The 20,064-nt window shown below is 39.1% G+C and overlaps 1 protein-coding gene across 16 annotated transcripts in view; it reads right to left on the reverse strand.

Moving 5' to 3' along the window:
* Nucleotides 1–20,064, reverse strand: part of POGZ (pogo transposable element derived with ZNF domain) — a 63,314-nt gene that overhangs the window by 5,858 nt on the left and 37,392 nt on the right. For 4 of the 16 annotated variants that reach the window (XM_074265359.1, XM_074265363.1, XM_074265362.1 and 1 more), the window contains exons 4-13: nt 17,385–17,492; nt 13,993–14,168; nt 10,062–10,170; nt 8,538–8,828; nt 8,237–8,458; nt 7,616–7,722; nt 4,443–4,780; nt 4,009–4,163; nt 1,272–1,372; nt 675–821 (exon numbers count right to left, since the gene is read on the reverse strand). In XM_074265359.1, the coding sequence (XP_074121460.1) occupies nt 675–821; nt 1,272–1,372; nt 4,009–4,163; nt 4,443–4,780; nt 7,616–7,722; nt 8,237–8,458; nt 8,538–8,828; nt 10,062–10,170; nt 13,993–14,168; nt 17,385–17,492 (1,754 nt within the window). The remainder of the gene's footprint in view (nt 1–674; nt 822–1,271; nt 1,373–4,008; nt 4,164–4,442; nt 4,781–7,615; nt 7,723–8,236; nt 8,459–8,537; nt 8,829–10,061; nt 10,171–13,992; nt 14,169–17,384; nt 17,493–20,064) is intronic. The other 12 variants (XM_074265368.1, XM_074265366.1, XM_074265371.1 and 9 more) reach the window with 8 other exon arrangements.

Consider the following 20,064-nt stretch of genomic DNA (forward strand, 5'->3'; position numbering starts at 1 on the left):
TTCCTTCACTGTATTTGTATTTCCAGTGACTAGCAAAGGGCCTGGCACCTAGAAGGCCCTGAGTACATGCTTGTTGATTGATTGATCTTATTTGATTCTGACAAAGAGAGGGCTCCTATTGTTGAAGTGCATCTGAGAAAGGGAAGGAAAGGAGAAAGGGAAAGGGATAAGCATTTATATAGCACCTATTGTGTGCCAGGCACTATACTAAGTGCTTTATAAATATTATCACATTTGATCCTCATAACAACCCTGTCAGGCAGGTGCTAAAATGGGGATACCATTTTACAGTTGAGGAAACTGAGGCAGAGGTTAAGTGACTTGCCCAGGGTCACACAGCTTTTATAAGTGTCTGGGGCTGGATCTGAACTCAGGATTTCCTGACTCCATGCCCAGCTCTCTGTGCACTATGGCTCCACTAGCTGCCTCATTAAATCGAAGCTGAGAGTTTTCCCTGCAATCCAGGGGCCCATTTGACAGATCCTGGTGAAGAATATTCAAGCTGGCTTAGCAATCATCCTTTCTGTGGTCCCTTGATTTGCCTTTTGTGTAAGGCCCAAGGACCCAGGTGAGGTCAGATCAAGATAGTGAATATCGGGTTGTGATATTCTTCTTTTAAATGACGAAGACTAATAATAATCTTTTCTGCTTAGTCAAACTTTGGGGAAAGTTACCTGGTGCCTCATGAAATGTTGCTGGAATGCATTGCCATTTTTGAAGACCTTCAAACAGTAAGGGCAGAGCAGATGCCGGGTATCCTCATGGATCATGCGAAAATGACCATCTACTTCTGAGTACAGGGAAGAGCGGTACTGACACACCTAATCATGGAGGGACAGGATGGAATGGCAGGGGTTAAAGTGGCCAGGCTATGGCCAAGAAAGGTAGTCAAGTCTTTTCCCAATACATATGAAACATAACCACGTTGGGAAAAGAGCAAACTCTCTAATGTTATTGCTACAGCTGTAGACAAGAAGAGTTAAGTTTAAAAAGTCTAGGTGAGCATCCTAAGCTGGCAGATGCACTGAAAAAAGAGAGTCAAACAGGAGAGGCAGAAGCCAATATTCTGGACCCGAAGCTGGCACACATATTTCCCTCCTGGGCATGAATCTTCTAAAAAAGGTAGGAAAGTTTTGTAAATGACAACTAGTCCTTATACACACCACTCACTACCCTTGTGGGTACATGCTTTAATCCCGGGCATGGTTCAGGCCTGACTGGCATATCCCCAGAGTGATCGATGAGGGAGGAGTCAGGAAGTAAAACAATACCTGGCAAACGTAAGGCATCTCCCCGGGTTTGTGGGTGTCCTTCATGTGCTGGAGGAACAAGGGCTCACTCTCAAAGGCCCACTCACAAATCTTGCACTTAGCTGTAAGGGCGGGAAGCAAGAGATCAACCCAACAGTCTTCAAACCCAACATATCCTTTTCTAATGGCACCTTCATAGAAGTTCATAACTAACTTTGACCAAGTCCTTAGTATGTGCTAAGAAGTGGGGAAATCACCATCATGATCACACTGATTCTCAAAGAAGTGAAAGGCAGTATGGTACAGAGAGGGAAGATGGCCTCAGAATTGAGAAGAGTTACATCTGAGGCCCACCAGATCAGAAATGTATCAGCTCATGCATGAGCAGGAGTAAAGATTTCATCCCACCTTTGGAGATGAGTAACTTATCTGCACCAGGGGAGAGAATTTCCATACTGAGAGTTCCCAAAACAGATAAAATCAAAGGTCAGAACCAAAAAATAACAGTAATTAAAGGTATCCAAACATATGAATACCCTGCTGTGTATTCAATGCATTTATTAAGTGTTTATTTTAGTCTTAAGAAATCATGTAATTATCATCACAATTAATGAATATATTTGATAAAAGCAAAAGAAAAACTTTTAACTCAAGAATTTAAATATATCAGATTACTGATGTCATACTGGTCTCAATCTATATTCCTAAAAACTTTGTGAAGGCCTGCACTTTCTTCTTACTCTCCTCTAAGTCTGCACAGTCTCCTCACTTCAACTGAATTCACCCTGATCTGTCACCTCCACTGGCCTCCTTTCTGTTATCACGCTCCAGGAGCTCTTGGAAGCCTCCAATACTGCCCATCACCCTCCTCCTTGGGTACTCTTTTCCCTCTAGGCCTCCACTGCTCTCTTCTGGTCTGTCCTTCCTGATTATGCCCTCTCAGTCTCCTTGGCTAGATCTTCAGCTAACCATGGGTGAACTTCAAGGCTCTGTCCTCGATCTTCTCATCTTCGTTTTATAATACTTTTATGCAAACATTTCTGACATCTTTTTATACAGCCCTAACTTTTGAGATTTCCAATATTGCATTAGACTTGCTCTGGGTCCTTTTTTTCTTTTCCTTCTCAATTAAAATCCCTCTTTCTGCAAGAGGCCTTCCCTAGGACACCTGAAACTCAGTGCCTTCTCTTCTTCTACAAGCAGTTAGGTAGCACTATGGATATAGCACTAGGCATGGATTCAGGAAGACTCAAGTTCAAATCCAGCCACAGACACTTACTAGCTTGTACAATCCTGAGCAAAGCATTCCACCTCTGTTTGCCTCAGTTTCTTTAACTGCAAAATGAGGATAATATCACCTACCTTCCAAAGTTGTTGTGAGGAGTATATGAGAATTAATAATAATTGTAAAGTATTTTAGCACAGTGACTGGCACACATAAGTATTAAATAAAACAAGTTCCTTTCCTCTATGATTATCTCAAGTTTATTCTACATATATCTTGTTTGTGCATAGATTTTTGTATGTTGTCTTCCCCAATAGAACGGGAGTTCTATGTTCAGCAGAGTACCTAGCACACAGTAGGTACTTAATAAATATTTGCTGATTTAATTAAACTAAAAGGCAAGAATGGCACGGTGGTAAGAAGAAGAAGTAAGAGGCAATGTTGCTTGGAAGAAACTCTTCCATTTATGGTTTTCTTCTATGCTATTTTCAATAAAGCAAAAATCTTGTTCAAAAGTTTAAACTAAATCAATTATCACTACAAATGATGTAAACATGTATCCATTCTTGCTATAGAATAAATAAGCTATTAACAGTTTGAAGTAAATGTTTCCACTTCTGTTTCCACTGGGCACTGTACAAATGATCTTCCTCAATTGGTCCCAGTGAATTCTCTTTCTTGCCTTTGGCCAGGCTGGCAGCCCTTGATTTACCAGATCAGATTTAAATTCTTCACAATGGCATTCAGGCTGCTCTACATTCTGCAAATACTGCCATATCCTCTCCCCTCCCCCCATCCCCACCTGCTCTGTCCCTTTATTTAATAGTTTAATTAAATTGTGTCTACTATCCATAGAGAGTGCCAGGCACTGGAGAAGTGATTTCTCTAAGGAAGGTAGTAGGTCTCCCTTTCTTTCCTACATGCCTCTGTATCCATGTCTCTGCACTTTTTTCCTCACACTCTCATTTCCCTAACTTGGAATTCACTTCCTCTTACTTTTTTCCTGTTCAAATCATGCTATTACTTCATGATCTCAGTTCCCATGTTTTGAAAACTCTGCTCTTTCTAGCCAACACTGATCTTTCCCTTTTCTGAAAATGATCTCTGCCACATCAATTGGCATGTAAACCTATTGATTAATCTCATCATCTACAAGATCTTCTAATTAGTTTGTACAAAAAATTATTTCTTTTGACAAGATGAAATACTCCTTGAGGCTAAGATCTCTATCTTATACTTCTTTTGTGGCCTTTCAAAACTCCAAATAATTACTAATCTTGGTGGAAATGTGAATCAAAATAACTAGCAACACTCTCTACCACCAGGAGTGGAAAAATATTATCCCACCCACCTTGTTTTCCTCATGGTCTGAAACTAAGACCTTAAATTACTTAGGGCCTCATATTCCAAAGGGATGAAACTTAATCCTATAAGAATGCAGGCTGTAAATAAAGAGCCTGAAAACCAGGAGCACTCCTTCCCTGCTGACCCATACCCAGTTGTCCTGTGACCTATGGCAACTCTTCTACTCACTGGTAGACTCGTAGGGACTGTGAACATTTTCCAGGTGGCACTGAAGCTGGAAGGGAGTGGAAAACTGGCGGTAGCAGTGCTGGCAGATGGTGTGGACATCCACCTCCCCATTCTGCTGGTCCAGCTCCACGTGGTGCTTCATGTGGTTCATGAACCTGAAAGGCGGCACAAAGAAGACCAGCTAACATGACAAGGCCCAGAAGCAGGGTCAGGGTCAAGAGCTCCTTGCTGCTCTCCTCATTAATAGGGCAGAATGTTTTCTATGTTGTGGAAAGGTGCCTGTGGAAGGAGATTCAATGGCTTCCCTCCCTCTCCCAGGAGGTTCCTGCTGATGAAGGCTTAGCCTTCCTGCTGCAAGCTCTACCTACACTTTATGGACTCAGCAAAGGCAAACAATTAATTACCATGAAATATAAAAAGCAACATGAACTTACCGGATATTGTTTTTAAGCCTTTTCGTGCAGTGTGGACATCGAAAGGACGTGGGCACCTTAGGAAAGTTGAGGAGCTGGCTCACTTTGCCGCTGTCCCGTCCATAATAGAAGTCGTCCACTAACATGATGAGCTTGCTCTGAGTGACATCACCTGAATTCTCCATGGGTTCAGGGGCCTTGGCAGGTGGTGACAGGGTAGGAGCAGGTGTAGAAGATGGCGTTGAGGGCATGGGAGCAGTCTTCTCTGGGGATGGTGGCTTTGTTGCTGATGTGATACTGGGCTCTGAATCAAGAGGTTTTCCTTTCTTCAGGAAATCAACCAAGTCTGGACAGCAGTACTATGGAGATAATAATCACATCAATTGTTTGTGGTCACCATTAGAGTGAGCTAGATAGATCCTCATAGCTCAGATTTCAGCCCAAACTTTAGCCCAAATCTCACAAACTCCATTTAATTTTGAACAGTTTTAGGGGATCCCCTATTGGTTATCACAGCTCAACTATCTCTTTCTTCTGTATATATTCTCTTCAAATGCCCCCTTCCCTCTCCCTCCTCCTCCCACCTACCCATTACATGTCTCTCTCTCTGCTCACTCCTTCAAAGCAGGGTGGGATGAGCACCAGCCTCAGAGTTGGGAGAAATGGGCTTGGGGGGTCCTGGGTCTGAAATCATGATTTGTTCATGATTACACAATTAATCTCTCTGAGCCTCCCCTGATCTAGAAAATGGGGAATATAAGTAACACTTGCACTATCTGCCTTACAGGGTTGTTGTGAGTAAAGTGCTTTGTAAGCTTTCAAGTACTATACAAATGAGTTTGTTATTATTATCATTATTATTATTATTATTATCATACTTTACCCTTCCCTAAGAGTTTTTGGTGCCATAACTCCTCAATGCAGCACTTCCTGGCTTCAACCTTTCCTGGCATAAACAAAGCAAAGAATCTAAGAGCAGGAGGAGGCTCTGAAGTTATTAATGAGTCTAAGTCCAATTTAGTCAAGAATCCCTCCTACAAAGTCCCCAGCAAGTGATCTTTTGGCTTCAGCTTAAAGTTCCCTAGTGAAAAGAAAATCTCTTTCCTCTCAAAGCAACCCCTTCTGCTTCTGAAGCATTCTGATGATTAGCAAGTTTTTTATGTTAAGTCTAAAAATCTATCTCTTGGCAACTTCTGGGCATAGATTCCACTTCAACCCTGTGGAGTAGATCAAGTCTATTCCATGACTGTTCTGTAAATATTTCAAGAAGCCCCTTAAGTCTTCTCTTTCTTGGGGTAAACATTTCAAGTCCCCCCAGCTATTATCTGTGTGACAAGTTCTCTGATTCCCACCATCCTGACCACCCTCATCTGCCCAGAATTAAATGGTATTGTAAATGTGGCCTAGCACTGGTTTCACTGGCTTTTTTGGCTACTTTGTCAACACAACTGATTCATGTTAAGCTTGGGTCTATCATCTAGCTACCAATTCCCCCATATTATATCTTATATTAGCTCAGCCCAGCCATGAACAATTTATATTTTTCCAATTGTTTAGATCTAATTTTATTTGTGTGAAGGTAGACCCCCCCCAAAATTTTTATTTTGTCTACAATAATTTTAAATGGAATTTCTCTATCTCTTGCTGATGAGGCTTTGTCAGTTATATATAGAAATGCTGATGATTTGTATGGATTTATTTTATATCCTGCAACCTCCATTTTATATCTTAATCTTTTGACTCCAAACGTAGAATTTCACATTTATCCCTATGAGGTTTTGTATAATTTGATTCGGCCAACTATCCTAGTCAGCTGAGCATTTCTGCATCCTGATTTTACCATCCAATGTTAATTTTCCCATCACCTGGAAATTTAATTCATCCAAGGTATCGATCAAAATACTGAATAACTTAAGGTCAACAAAACATTCCCGGAGTACTACACCAGAAACCTTCCTTTAAGTTGACATCAACTCAATAATTGGACCATTGAGTCAGTTCCAAATATGCTGCATTATCAATGACCCTCATCTACAAATATAGCATGAAAATATTGTGAAATGTATTGCTATAATCTAAGTTGTGTCTATGGAATTTTCCTAATCTATCAGTCTAATTATTTTATGAGAAAAAAGAACAAGATTAATCTGACAAGGACCAGTACTTGAAGCCAAGAAGGTTTTTAATGATCACTGTTTCCTTTCCTAAGTATCTGAAAATTACCCTTTAATTAAAAAAAATTTTTTTTTGCATTCTTTAATAATGTGTTATAAAATATTACTAGGATTTTGAAGCAAGTTCATTGGTTTGCAGATCCAATTTGTTTCATTTTGAAAAAGTGGATATCTGACCTTCTCTAATCCCAAAGCATGATTTCACTTTTCCAAGATAGTCTAAAGATCATTGAATGGCTAGTAATCTTATCTACCAATGCTTTTACTACTCTAAGATGCTGTTCATCTGGGCTTGATTACATGAACTCAGTGAAGGAAGTATGATGTTGTCTGCCACACCAAACTTGGGTTTCCAAACTGGGCAAACCATTGCTGGCTTGTTGGGATAGCCTTCTTAGAGCAAAGAACACTATTCTTAAAAGAAAAAAACATAGGGGCAGCTAGGTGGCGCAGTAGATAGAGCACCAGCCCTGAGTCAGGAGCCTGAATTCAAATTTGACCTCAGACACTTAACACTTCCTGGCTTAATTCCAAATGCCTCAGGAAAAAAGAGAGAGAGAAAACAGAACTGAACAAAGTGGGGCCCTAACTTATCTCTGGGAAAAAACACTAATTTAAGCACTAAAGGAAAAGGAAGTATAGGAAATGTGACTTGACTGAAATATTATCTGAGAGACTTGGGCTTCCTGTGTCTTTCTCTAATATATTTTTGTGGGCTTACAATAGATTCCCTTGAGGTGATATCTTTTTTTTGGAGGCTGGAGTTAAGTGACTTGCCTAGGGTCACACAGCTAGGAAGTGTTAAGTATCTGAGACCAGATTTGAACTCCTGAATTCAAGGCTGGTGCTCTATCCACTGCACACTACTTAGCTGCCCCCAAGGTGATATCTTTATCTCTTCTTCAAGAGACAAAAATAAAGAGATTACTCTTTTCTCTGCTTAGTCTTTACTCCCAGGTTCCCTGCTTAAAACCATCTATGGTTCTTCAAGCTGGTTCACAGTACAGAAATATCACTTACACACATGTGGCCTCTCAGAGCTTCAGTGACACGGAACTGGGAATTACAGCGTGGGCAGACTTTCCGGCCACCATCCTGGAGGTCAAATGTTGGTATTGGAGAAGTCACTGAAAATGAAAGGAAAAAGAAAGGGTAATGATTTGAGAATATTAAATGCACTGCTCTTAGGAAGACTTCTTCTTGGAGGATATCAGAACAGGGGCCAGGGAGCAGGAACCACTAAGCTGAAAGCACCTTCCTGCTGTCCTTTTTCCTTATTTCACTACACTGATCTCATGCTGAAGTTTTAAAATACCTCTACTCACCAAATCCAACTTTGAAAATCGTGTTCATCAATGTTCATGAAGCCATCTCTGAATTGAGCTGACTCTCATTACAGCAACCCTCCCCTCAAAGCACTGGCACAGTTTGTGTGTTTTCTGTTTTAGCAGCTTACTCATTCATAGTCTTCATATGTGTGGCCTATCTCCCACAACAGAATGTAAGCTTCCTGAGGGCAGGCACTGGGCCTACTGCCTTTTTTTAATCTTCCCCACTGGGCCTAGTATAAGTGCCTTACACTCAACAGATGTCCTACCGATGTCTGGACTGACTCATGATCTTTCAGGCCAGGCTATGTACCTTTCATTGCTGATGACTCAGGTCCGCTGGTTCTCTGAGAGCTGTGGGCAGGGCTGTTGTTGGACACCACCATTGGCCCAGGGCTCTGGCCCAGGGAAGGGATGGTGTTGAGGGTATTCACCAGCTTGGCCACCTCATTGCTATTCTCACCTGTCACCCCAGGTCGCTTGACAGTGACAAAGCTGGCAATGCTCACTGCAGGCGGAGAGGGGAAGGAGGGAGCTAGGTTTGCCAGATGATAATCATCTGTTCTGACCCACCCCAATCCCTGCTCGGCCAACCCCCAATTCCCAAGCCTCACCTAGCTTGGGATTCGGGGCCTGGCTGGACTGGCTTGGTGGCTGTACAGCCAACTGCCCCAGCGAGGTCGGCTGCGTGGCAGTGGGAGTGGTTGAGGTGCTGGGAGTGGACTTGGTCTGCTGAGACTGGGACTGCGGGACGGTGCTGCGGATGGTGAGGGTAGCTGGGATGACCGTGGTAAAGGTGTTGGTGGTGGGCCTCACAGGCATGGTGGAGCCTGGCCTCACCTGTGTCATCTGAGAGAACACCTGAGGAACGCCAACTGTTGGTTTAACAAACTGGGTACCTGGAGCTTCAGATGAGAGAAAGAGAGAAATTGCAACCTTCTGTCAATCAACCCCAACATGGCCTTCCTCTCTGCCCGCTTGGAAACACGAGGAATCAGGAGAATTCCTTCTTCCGATTGGCTTGATGGGTTTTATCATCGTTACCAAAAAGAAGTCTAAGACTTAAGGAGGCAGCAGATCTGAGAAGCACCCAACCGGCAAGAGCTTGATTCTGGGGGGGGGGAGAGGGGAGGGGGGTGTCTAGGAGAGTGGGGGAGAGGGAAGGAAAGCCTTGGGAGCCTGCCAACTGCATACAAATAGAAGCTTATTTGGCCTGCTTAGGTAGTCTATGGTTTGGCAGTAGAAGGTATTAAAGGGAAAAGACATAAGCAATTCTAGAATTCAGACAGGAAGCAGGGCACAGCAGAAAAAGGGTCAGACAATGTGGGTATGGATCCCAATTCTACTGCTTGCCAACTCTGTTCTGAGCCTCAGTTAGCTGTATGTAAAATAAAAGGGCTGGATGAGGTCATTTCCAAATTCCCTTCCACCTCCAATACCATAATTCGGAAACTTAAAGAGCGAATTGGTCTTCCTAAAGACTTCAAGATCAATTAAGAGGAATGAACTTCAGAGGAGAAACTTATAGTCCATGACCAAAACAACCTACACTATCTCTGGGAACTGGGGTAACATCTGATAAATAAGTAACAGGGAGAGAGGATTGAACGATATATTGATCAGGCTAAAGTCTTAACTCTGTAAGAAATATAATCTAGTCAATGATGAGCTAACATTTTAACTTCGAAGAGAAAGAGATTCACTTTATTCACATCCAAATCCAATCACAGGTAAAAGTAGGTTTTTAGAAGACCTAACTCCATAAATGGAGAGACTTACAAAGGTATTTCAGGAAACAAAATATGGAATTCAGGGATCAAATAAATGTTCTTGGAGCACTAAAAATCCAAGAATTGATGGAGAGGAAAACTTGAAAAAAAAGAGATAAGCAGGGAAAATTCTGTTGCAGTGCCTCATGATAGGTGTTAAGAAACCAAAACAACTAAACCACCTTCCAGTCAAAAGTTGGGAATATCTTTAAAATTATAGATTTTTTAATTAGATACACATTGCTAGTTAGAACATTCGACAAGGTTTCTAATTAGCCCAGCACATAATTTTCATTAGCCCCAGACAGTAAAATAAAAACTTCTGTTGGATAACATTTTAGTTCAAGGGAATAAATACTTTTTTCTTACCTGGGACTAGTGTAATTGGTCTAACTGTTTGGCCTTGCTGTACATTCAACACTATTCCAACCTGATTCATTGTATTTTGTACAGGCCGAACATTCCTTACAGGAAATCCCTGCATTAAAAAAGCAAAACAAACTTTAATATGTGAATACAAATCAATATGGACCAGTTTGCCCAAGAAAAAGAAGTTGGATACTAGGTAAAATTTTGGATCTAAATACACTTCTTAGAATCTCTCTTGTTCTGAGGTTCTGCTGATGTTGGAACTTTTAATGAATGAGGATGAATAGTTTGGAGACATCCTTAATAAACAGAGAGTTTGGACATATTACTTCAAGAAATGAAAGCCCAATTCCTGCCCTACGAGGACCCAGGTTTAGAAGGGTCAATCTTTAAATAGGTAAAAGCAGAGAAGGAAGGCCAAAGCCAACATTAATCACAGGAACAATCATAGACCTAAAGTATTGTTTTTTAAAAACAAAATACTTCTAAGGCCATAATCTTTGAGATTTCCAACTGGAAACTTAAGCAGTTTCAAGGTCTAATACAAAGAGAAGCTTCACTTAGTACTCAGAGATAGGCTGGTTTTTTACCTTGGCTCACCATGTTATCAATAACAAGTGTGTTCTCTTTCTGCATTTAAAAAGCTTTTCCCCAAAAATATTTCCACAGTGATCCCCAAACTCATCTCAGATAACAAAAGAAGCATGAGTGGAGAAGTCTAGATGCCCAAGGATAACAAGTTTTAATCCATATTTTTATACTAATTTGTGTGACAGCCTCAGAAAAATAGCAATCAGGTTCTGCAAAGCTGTCTACACATTCATGGCATCAAATTAGAAATAATAATTCTGTAAACTTGTAAAAGAAAGTAGAGAAGAAATGGAGGACTTATAACTTCAGATCAGGAGTTGGGAAATCTTTTCTAAGAAGATAGAAAAAATATTTTAGGATTTGTGTGGATCAAGAAGCAAAATCAAGGATATCTGTAAACAAGAGAAAAAGCAAATTTCCATAAATTTTTTTGATAAATTTCAAAATATAATAGTAAAACAAGTCAACTTAATGAGAAGAATGGCATTCTTTCTTGAGGAATAACATTCACTTATTTGGGGTTCAATGTTAAATGTTCCCTATCAGCAAATTCAATTGCAAATGTTAATTCATTAATGTTGATATACAATGAGATTTTGTGTATTTCATCTTTGAAACTATGTTTCCTAGGGCAGCTAGGTGGAGCAGTGGATAGAGTACCAGCTCTGAAGTCAGGAGGACCTGAGTTCAAATCTGGCCTCAGACACTTAAGTGTTTGATCCCGGGCAAGTCACTTAACTCCAACTGCTTCAGGAAAAAAAAGAAAAGGAAAATGTCTTTCCACAGACAAATACTCCAAATAATATTGACATCAATCTACAAGCATATGTTTTTAACTGAGGATATTCTAATGTGGAAAACTTTTTTTAGAATTCCGTTAGGTCCTTCTCTTGACCTACATATCATTATATTGAAGATAAATTCCTTCCAATCAAAGCCAAGTGGTAGCTCCTCAAATGCATCATTAAATGGATTCTGAAATATGGACTTTTTTTTTTTTTTTTTTTGTATCTGCACTAAGGTCAGAAAAACACTACTGAAATTTTGAGCACAGGAAATATATTTGTTACAAATTTGAGTGGGGATGGAAATCTTGCCTAGTTTTAATTTTGACAACATGGGAAGTATACTACTACAACTAATAGTAATAACAACCACCTCAACCAGCTTTTATATAGCAATTACTATGTTTAGACACTGTGCTAAGTTAAGTGCTTCACCACAATCCTGGGTATCACACCCATTTTATAGGTGACAAAAGTTAAGAACCATAGAGGTTGAGTGATGTGCCAAGAGTCCCACAGTTAGTATGTGGGGACAGATTTAAGGTCAGGTTTTCCTGGCTCAAGGCTTGGAATTCTATTCATTGTACTATGAAGCTGCCCTTGACAGAAATATGTGACATTACATGTAATTCAAATAACATTAGTTATTTTGGTATTTGTTTTACTACAAGTTTTGCATGTAAGCACTGTTTTTGCCTTCTAATTTTAAGCTAAATTCATTAGGAACATCCAGTTTGAAGGAAAAGCTAATTTCTAGTCATCTGGTATTCAGCAATATGACTGAAGGCAGTTCTTATTAAGGAAAATTTTGATCTTGACCCTGAGTTCAAAAAAATTATGATAAAACTTTACCACTGGTAAGCAAGTTAGGATACTCAGCTTCTTATTTCTAACAAAAGTTCACAGAAATGACCATGGTTAAGCCCATGAAACCAAATGAAGTTCACCAGTGTTTGTACTGGTTCAATAATACCTGAGAAATTCAAATATTCTTCACACTTGCTGATGAATAAGATAATAAATAATCATAGGCCTTTAAACACCTTTCATTTTCACTAGATTTGTAAATTTTTCCAGCCTTGCAAGCTTTCTTTTTGCTCCATACATATTAATACCACCATCATTGTAACACATCTTAGCAGATTCCATTTCAGGTTGTACTGAATTAAATGTTTTTGAACTTCTTTGAAAATATTCTCCCTTGAGGCAGCTAGGTGGGGCAGTGGATAGAACACCAGCCCTGAAGTCTGGAGGACCTGAGTTCAAATGTGGACACTTAACACTTCCTAGCTGTGTGACCCTGGGCAAGTCAATTAACCCCAATTGCTTCAGCAAAAAAAAAAAAAAGAAAGAAAGAAAGAAAAAAAGAAAAAAAAGGAAATATTCTCCCTTGTAAATTCACAAAGACAGTTTGGAGGCCAATTCTTCAGTCACCTTAGGTTCACAAAGGACTCCCTGAAACAACAACCACTGTACTGGTAACATAATAGCCAAGCAAAACTACTCAAAATCAATTTTGTCCTGTTTTCTAATTGACTTTTTTTTTTTTCAGTTCTCAAAGAAAGTCTTAATAGTATTAAACAAGTTTATTTTCTCTGGATACATTTCTTTAACTGCACTCAGACATGATTTAATTAACTCATCATCAGAGAATGGCTTTCCTTACTTGCCTGACAAATGAAACTTTGAAACTTACTTTGGTGGCAGCCTCATTTTCATTTTTTATTTTTGTCAAGAGATTTTGTTATGTCGAGATATTCCATTTAAAAATTTTTTTTTCCTGACTGCTGCTTTCCTGTAAGCTGGGAATGGTAATGTTGATGGCCGCTGTATTCTTTTAGCCCAGCTACAATGTCACTGCATAATAAACACAATGCTTTGGTATCTAATTCAATAACAAAATAATCCACCCTTGTGCCTTAAAAGCATGACACTGAAAGACCACTTCTCATTTTGGCAAAATGGGTAGATACTGGTAACATTAAACAAACAAAAAATAGCACATCAAAACAAAATGTCGAGATACCACAATACAAGTGGCACTTCTGAGTGATCACTGCAATTGAAACGGTGCTGAGAAGTTGGAACAAAAGGTTTTGCAATTGTCAATGTTGAAAAATTACCCATTCCTATATCTTGTAAATAAAAAACTATAATAAAAAAAAAGGAAAGAAACAGTGCTGAGCACCAGTGCAAGGTGACAAGAGCACTAAACTTGATTTCTGTTATATGTACTTAATTCTATAAGACAAAAGCAGTTACAGGCAATACATAAAACTAGTAAATATGGTTTATTACCAAAAAAATTTAAAGACACTGAAATTTTAATTTCAACTTTTTTACATCAAGAAACACTACTCTTTTTTTTTTCCCCCAATTTAAAAATGTGAAAATTATTTTTTAACTCATGGGTCACATAAAAACAAGTGGCAATCCAGATTTGCTCCACTGGCCACACTTTTTAAACTCTTGCTCCAGATATCAAGGATCCAATATGGTCCAATATATTTTCCCATTCCTTTACCAAATCAAAAAAACATTGAGGCCCCATTTACCTGTGTAGTGATGAATATGGGTTGCGAGGTCACAGGGGAATTAGTAACATGGTTGGCATTCTGCATGACCTGGACAGGCCTCAATACTGGTTGAGTGACCATGGTGCTCAGACCTGAGGCTGGATTCTGTGTCAGGATGAGTGGTTGTCCACCTTGCTGAACCAAAGGATTGCCTGCTAAAACATTAAAGGGGGATATATAAGAAAAAATATCAAACCCCTCAAGTTTCTCCATATACATCAACGTCATAGGAAATATCATGGTCTCAGATAAGTACTAAATACTTTAAACATAATGATAGTACTATTTCAATTTAAATGTTCAGGTAGAGAGGAAAATCTGTTATCAAAAAAGCATAATTTAAATAGATTCTAAAATCCCTGACAATCACAGAGCAAAACAAGAATTGGAGAGGAATCAGTGTGACATCTCTTATCTATGCTTCTTATGAAGATAAATTAGTAAAACAGCTCACAATGTACCTCTCTTCCTTTTTTCAGAGGTCAAGTACTAAATGGATGGAACACTACATATAATGTTGGATTGGTTGATATGCTGGTTTGCTAAAACTTTCTTTTTTTCATTCTTTATTATAAAGAATAACTCTCAGGGAAGTGGAAAAGGGAGGAATAGATTGGAAAATCTAAAACCAAAAGGTATAAATGAAAATTTTAAATAACATATAGCACTTTGAAATCTGCCAAGTGCTATAAATGACTTGGGAGTTAGTATTGTTTTATTATGTGTACTTATATCTCCAGTTCTTATCATAAGGCCCAATACATAACAGGCATTTAATAAAATCCTGCTGACTGATTAGTAGATCTCATCTGATTCTCAACAACTCTGTGTTAGGTGCTCTGATTATCCTCATTTTTACAGATGAGAAAACTGGATCTACTGGAGGTTACCTGATTTGCCCAGGGACTGCACATGTAGAAGTGAGAGTCAAGATTCAAACTGAAGCTTTCTTTCATTGCCATTTCATTGCTACTAATTATATTAAAATCATTGTTAACTTTTCTCTAAGGTTTCAGAACATACTCCTGCTTCTCACTCTACTTAACTGGATCCTCTTTTGCTGTATGGCTCTCCCTAATCACATCCTCCAACCTATTCTGGGCCCTCTTCTCTCTAAAGACCTCACAGTTCCCATAGATTTAAATATCCTCTTGATGCTGTCAATTTTCAACTCTACCTGTCCTGCCTTAACCTCTCTGCTGACCTCCAATCTCCAAATACCTTTCTGACATCTCAAACTGGCTGCCCAGTAGACACCTTAAATTCAACATGTTAAAAAACAAACTTCCTATCTTTGTTCCCACTGTTCTCTGTCAAAGTTCCCTACTCCTATCACAAGTACTACCATCTTCTCAAGAGTCATCCTTGACTCTTCCCCACCTCTCCTTCTCCACATGTGGTTACCAAGGCCTTTTGATTTCACTTTTGGACATTTCTTAAATATACCCCCTTCTCTCCTCTGACTCTGCCCTAAACTAATACAAGGATCCCATCCCTGGGCTACTGCAATCTGTTAGTGGGTCTGCCTCAAGGCTCTTTCCATTCCAGTCCATCCTCCATTCAGTCATCAAAGTGAGTTTTCTAAAGTGAAGGTGTGACTATGTCACCCCCACTTTTTCTTATTCAATAAACATCAATGGGGCAGCTAGATGGTATGGGCCCTACAGTCAGAAGAACTCAAACTCCAGTGGCTCCTTATTACCTCCAGGATCAAATATAATATCCTATTTATTTTTCAAAGCCCACTTCCCAACAGTGGCATCCCTCTCCCTGGTATGACTGGAAAAAGACATTCTGTCTCTCAACTCTAGATATTTTCACTGCCTATCTCCTATGACTAGAATCTTTCAGTTAACATTTATTTAGCACTTATTATGTGTCAGGCACTGTGCTTTATAATTATTATCTCATTCGATCCTCACAACAATCCCTGAGAGGTAAATACTGATTATCCCCATTTTTTCAGATGAGAAAACTGAGGCAAAGACAGTTAAGTGATTTGCCCAAAATCACACAACTATTAAGACTGAAGTCATGTCTTTCTGATTTTAGGCCCAATGTTTCATCTCCTGGGCCACCCAAAAACCTTTTTAAACACCTCTGAATTTGGGGGCCTTCCCTTGGTGCTTATTTCCTCGTCCTGTCTACTTGTTGTTGTTTCCATGCTGTCTTCCCTCATTGATTATGGGGACAGGGATTGTCTTTTGCCTTTTTTGAATCCCTAGTTCTCAGCACAGTGTTTAGCACATTATGAATGCTTACTTTACTGTCAACATGTCTGAAAATGTGGATAAGGATCACCTAGGCAGCATAGTCCCATATAGAAGACCTAGAAAACATGCAAATTCTTTTCTAGAGATTTTAACTCTTGTATAAACCCAACTTGACTGAGAATTAATTTAACAGTTGGTTGATCTAACATTGGCAACAACAATTAAACAAGTCCAAAGGAGAAAGGAGTACTCTATCTTCATTTTTATTTGGAGCTTGAGTTTGAACTGTCAGGAAAATGATAAGCCTCTGAGAGAGTGAAGGACAAAGGTCTTTCAAACAAAGCACATCGATAATGAGGCTGTCTGCTCAGGTTTTTTTTTTTTTTTTTTTTTGTTTTGTTTTGTTTTGTTTTGTTTTTAATAACATCAGGATTGATAAGCAAAATAACTTTAAAAAGCCTTATGCCAAGATGCATTTCTTCAAGTACAGAAGATTATAATTTCATGAATAAATAAGGTTAATTACCCAGAGAATTTTTAATGCCCTGACCTGGGAGAACAGTCTATGTATAAATGTTTTTAAAAATTCTTTATTTTATAACCCAGACAGGTTTGAGAAACCAGTTTGTAAGAGCAGAAGAGATCCTTAGCTCCTCATTCTTCAGGACAGAAAGCCTGTGGTCTTCTCTTCAGGAAGGTGGTAGAAATTCATCTGGACCTCTAAATAAAAACTTTGAAGGTTGGGTTGACATAATTGGCATTGGGGATTAATGAAAAGCCTGGTCTGGCTAGAGAAGAGGTTTCAAGTTGAAGTGCTAAGAAAAAGGGATAGATAATCATAATAGACCAGGGAGTATGGGGAGTGGGGACAGAGCTCAGAGTTAGTCAGGAAGAGTGACCTATACTAGAAGTTGAAGGAAGGATTTACCTTGGAGGAGGAGTTTCCTCACTGAGAGGTCCCTAAAGAACTAAGAGCTGTGATTTTTCCTAAGATCCCTTCTTAAATTTGCTGAATATGAATTCAGGGCACAGGGGTTGAGTAGAGAAAGAGGTGAGAATGGCCATGAGTCTCAGCACTTGTCTGAGGTTGGTGACCATGAGTCCAGGCATTCCCCTTCCCATTTGTAAATTTTTGAACCTGAGTTTTAGTTTCCTCACCTGTGGGGTAGGAGTACCCGTGGTTTCTGATTACAGGATTGCTAGGAGGCAGCAATGGTGGCTTCACGTGGAGATCTCTGAGGGAAGTATTGTGGTATAGTGTTGGACCTAGAGTTAGGAAGATCTCAGTTCAAATGCTGCCTCTCACATTTTATATCTGTGTCATCCTGGGCAAGTTCTGTAAAATGGGCCGAATAATAGAGACCACCTCCCAGAATTATTATGAGGGTAAAAGGAAATTATATTGTATATTGTACAGTGCTTTAAAAACCTTAATGTATAATATAAATACTATTATAATTAATTCATCTGTAAAATGAGAGTCCTAATATCGATTCCTTCTGTGATTATTTTCAGCTCTAAATCTTTGAATCTATTATCATTCCCAATAAGAGAACCTACAATATACATATGGCCCTAGAAGGTTAGAGCTTCCCCTCTAAAACTGTCACCTATTCTGTTTAAATCCTGTATGTATCTAGTTATATACTGACTGTCTCTCCTATTAAAAATCAAGATCCTTAAAGATGGGGTCCTATCTTTGTTTTTCTTTGTATATTAAGTACCTTTTATTAAATAAAATTTAATGAATAAAGTATTAAATTAAGTGCTTAAAGATCAAGGGGGAGGAAAGGGAGGGATATAGTAGAAGTAAGGAAGCCTGCAGAGTTACAAAATGTTACACTTGTGGTCAAGAAGAACTCTGTTCAAATCCTGCACACTGGTAATTATTACATATGTGACCTAATTTTAGTTTCCTCATCTCTGCATGGGAGAATAATAATCCTGATTGTGAGAAATGGATGGGCATTTGGTTTCCATAGTTATGAAGATTAAATTGAAGAAATGAAACAAATTAGAAAACTGAAACCCACAAGGACATCTTGATTATTTCAAGAAAAGAGTTTATCTCCCCCCAAAAGAAGGTAAGCTCTTTGGGGGCAGCTACTGACTTTTATAATCAGAGGTGATGGCCTGAAATTTGAAAATAATTTTTTGTTCTCAGCCCTTAGCCCTTCTCTGCTACTTCCCCCCCTTCTAGAATGGAAGCTCCTTTGGGGCAGGGACTGGCTATGTAAAAAGGGTTAAAGATTCATTTCCTGTAATCTCTGTAATATCCAATTATTGGGAGAATCAGGGGAAGGACTTGTGCTTCAAGATAGGAAATAAAATGCGGCCTTTGGAGTTTTAAAGGTATGTCTACCCACCTAGGCACCCATTCTTGCAAGAATGTAAAATAAATGGCGTTCTTGGTAAGATAGTTTGTTTCTTATGCTGATCATCCCTACTTTGCTGTCTCTAGTGAGACAACATAAATATCTTAAAGAGCTCTGTCAGTTACTCCTCCTAAAGAATCAGCAAGAGCCAGGGACATTTCAAACTTTGACATAAAATTACAAACTTTAATATATGAATTTAGCAGATCAGCAGTAGTGTTTTGAGATTGTTCAGTAGAGAGCAGATAAGCTGACAAGTATCACCACATCTAAGAGGGGAACAAAAAGCTTGTGAGGAAACCAGACAAAGACTTAGGTTTAATAAAAGTCTAGACCTTTCCTGTTAGATGCCCTGGGATTGTAGAGGTTGACAGATATCTGCATAACACTTGGTCACCTCCCCCCCACCCCAAAAAAAAGGCCAATAGGGTCTCCCTCCAAGATAAATTATGATGAGAAGAAAAGCCACACAGCAGAAAGGAGTGGCTGTATAAAGCATTGGTTATTGGAAAGAAATCTGTGGCAGTTTGCCTTAAATTTTAGGAAAGTTAATTTACTTAGCAGCTGTTCATGTTGAGTTGTCTAGGGATAATAAATAAAAAACTGAAGGCAGAGTTTGGTTATGTAGGAACACATGGAGAAAAGGAAAGTACCAAGTTTAAGAGGTGTAAAACTCCCTCCCCCCACAACAAAGCAAGATGAAAATTTGCAAAACCAGCCTATTTGTACCCATTTATAAGCTATAATTATATATCCCAAAGCTGAGCCAAAAAAGGAGACAGCAATGGATCACATGAATTTGTTCATCTGCAAAAATTAGTAACAAAACAGTTAATTTTTTTTTTTTCTTTCTTTCTTTCTTTTTTTTTTTTTTTGGCTGAGGCAATTGGGATTAAGTGACTTGCCCAGGGTCACACAGCTAGGAAGTGTTAAGTGTCTGAGGCCACATTTGAACTCAGGTCTTCATGACTTCAGGGCTGGTGCTGTACCCACTGCACCACCTGGCTGCCCCTACAACAAAATAGTAATTAATGAAAAGGCTCTGAATAAGAGGTTTGGCTTTGAGCTGCATGTATGTCATCTGATTCCTCAAGGGTAGAGAGGTATCATCAAAAGGTTGGTCATGGATTGACTTTCTTTCTTGATCACAGCAGCTCAAGAAGACTGTCAGTTTACACCTAGATTAAATCACTAATTCTTGAATTCAGAAGTATGCACATTGAGGAAGGTGCACAATTTTATTTCTATTAAGGCAATTATTTTACACTGGATTCAAATACAATTAAAGATGTATTTTGTTACAACTAGAGGCAACGTTCTGCCGTATTTATGAACCTGAAGATTAATTAGCTACCCTTCAAAAGAGACTGGGCAGTTAATCTAGAAGCCAAAGGACAGAAAACTATTCCCCAGAAATCATTATCTTATAAGCACTTTACTATATATGGAATTCTAGTCATTTC

Source organism: Sminthopsis crassicaudata, chromosome 4 (assembly GCF_048593235.1).
Source record: "Sminthopsis crassicaudata isolate SCR6 chromosome 4, ASM4859323v1, whole genome shotgun sequence".
Classification (NCBI taxonomy): domain Eukaryota; kingdom Metazoa; phylum Chordata; class Mammalia; order Dasyuromorphia; family Dasyuridae; genus Sminthopsis; species Sminthopsis crassicaudata.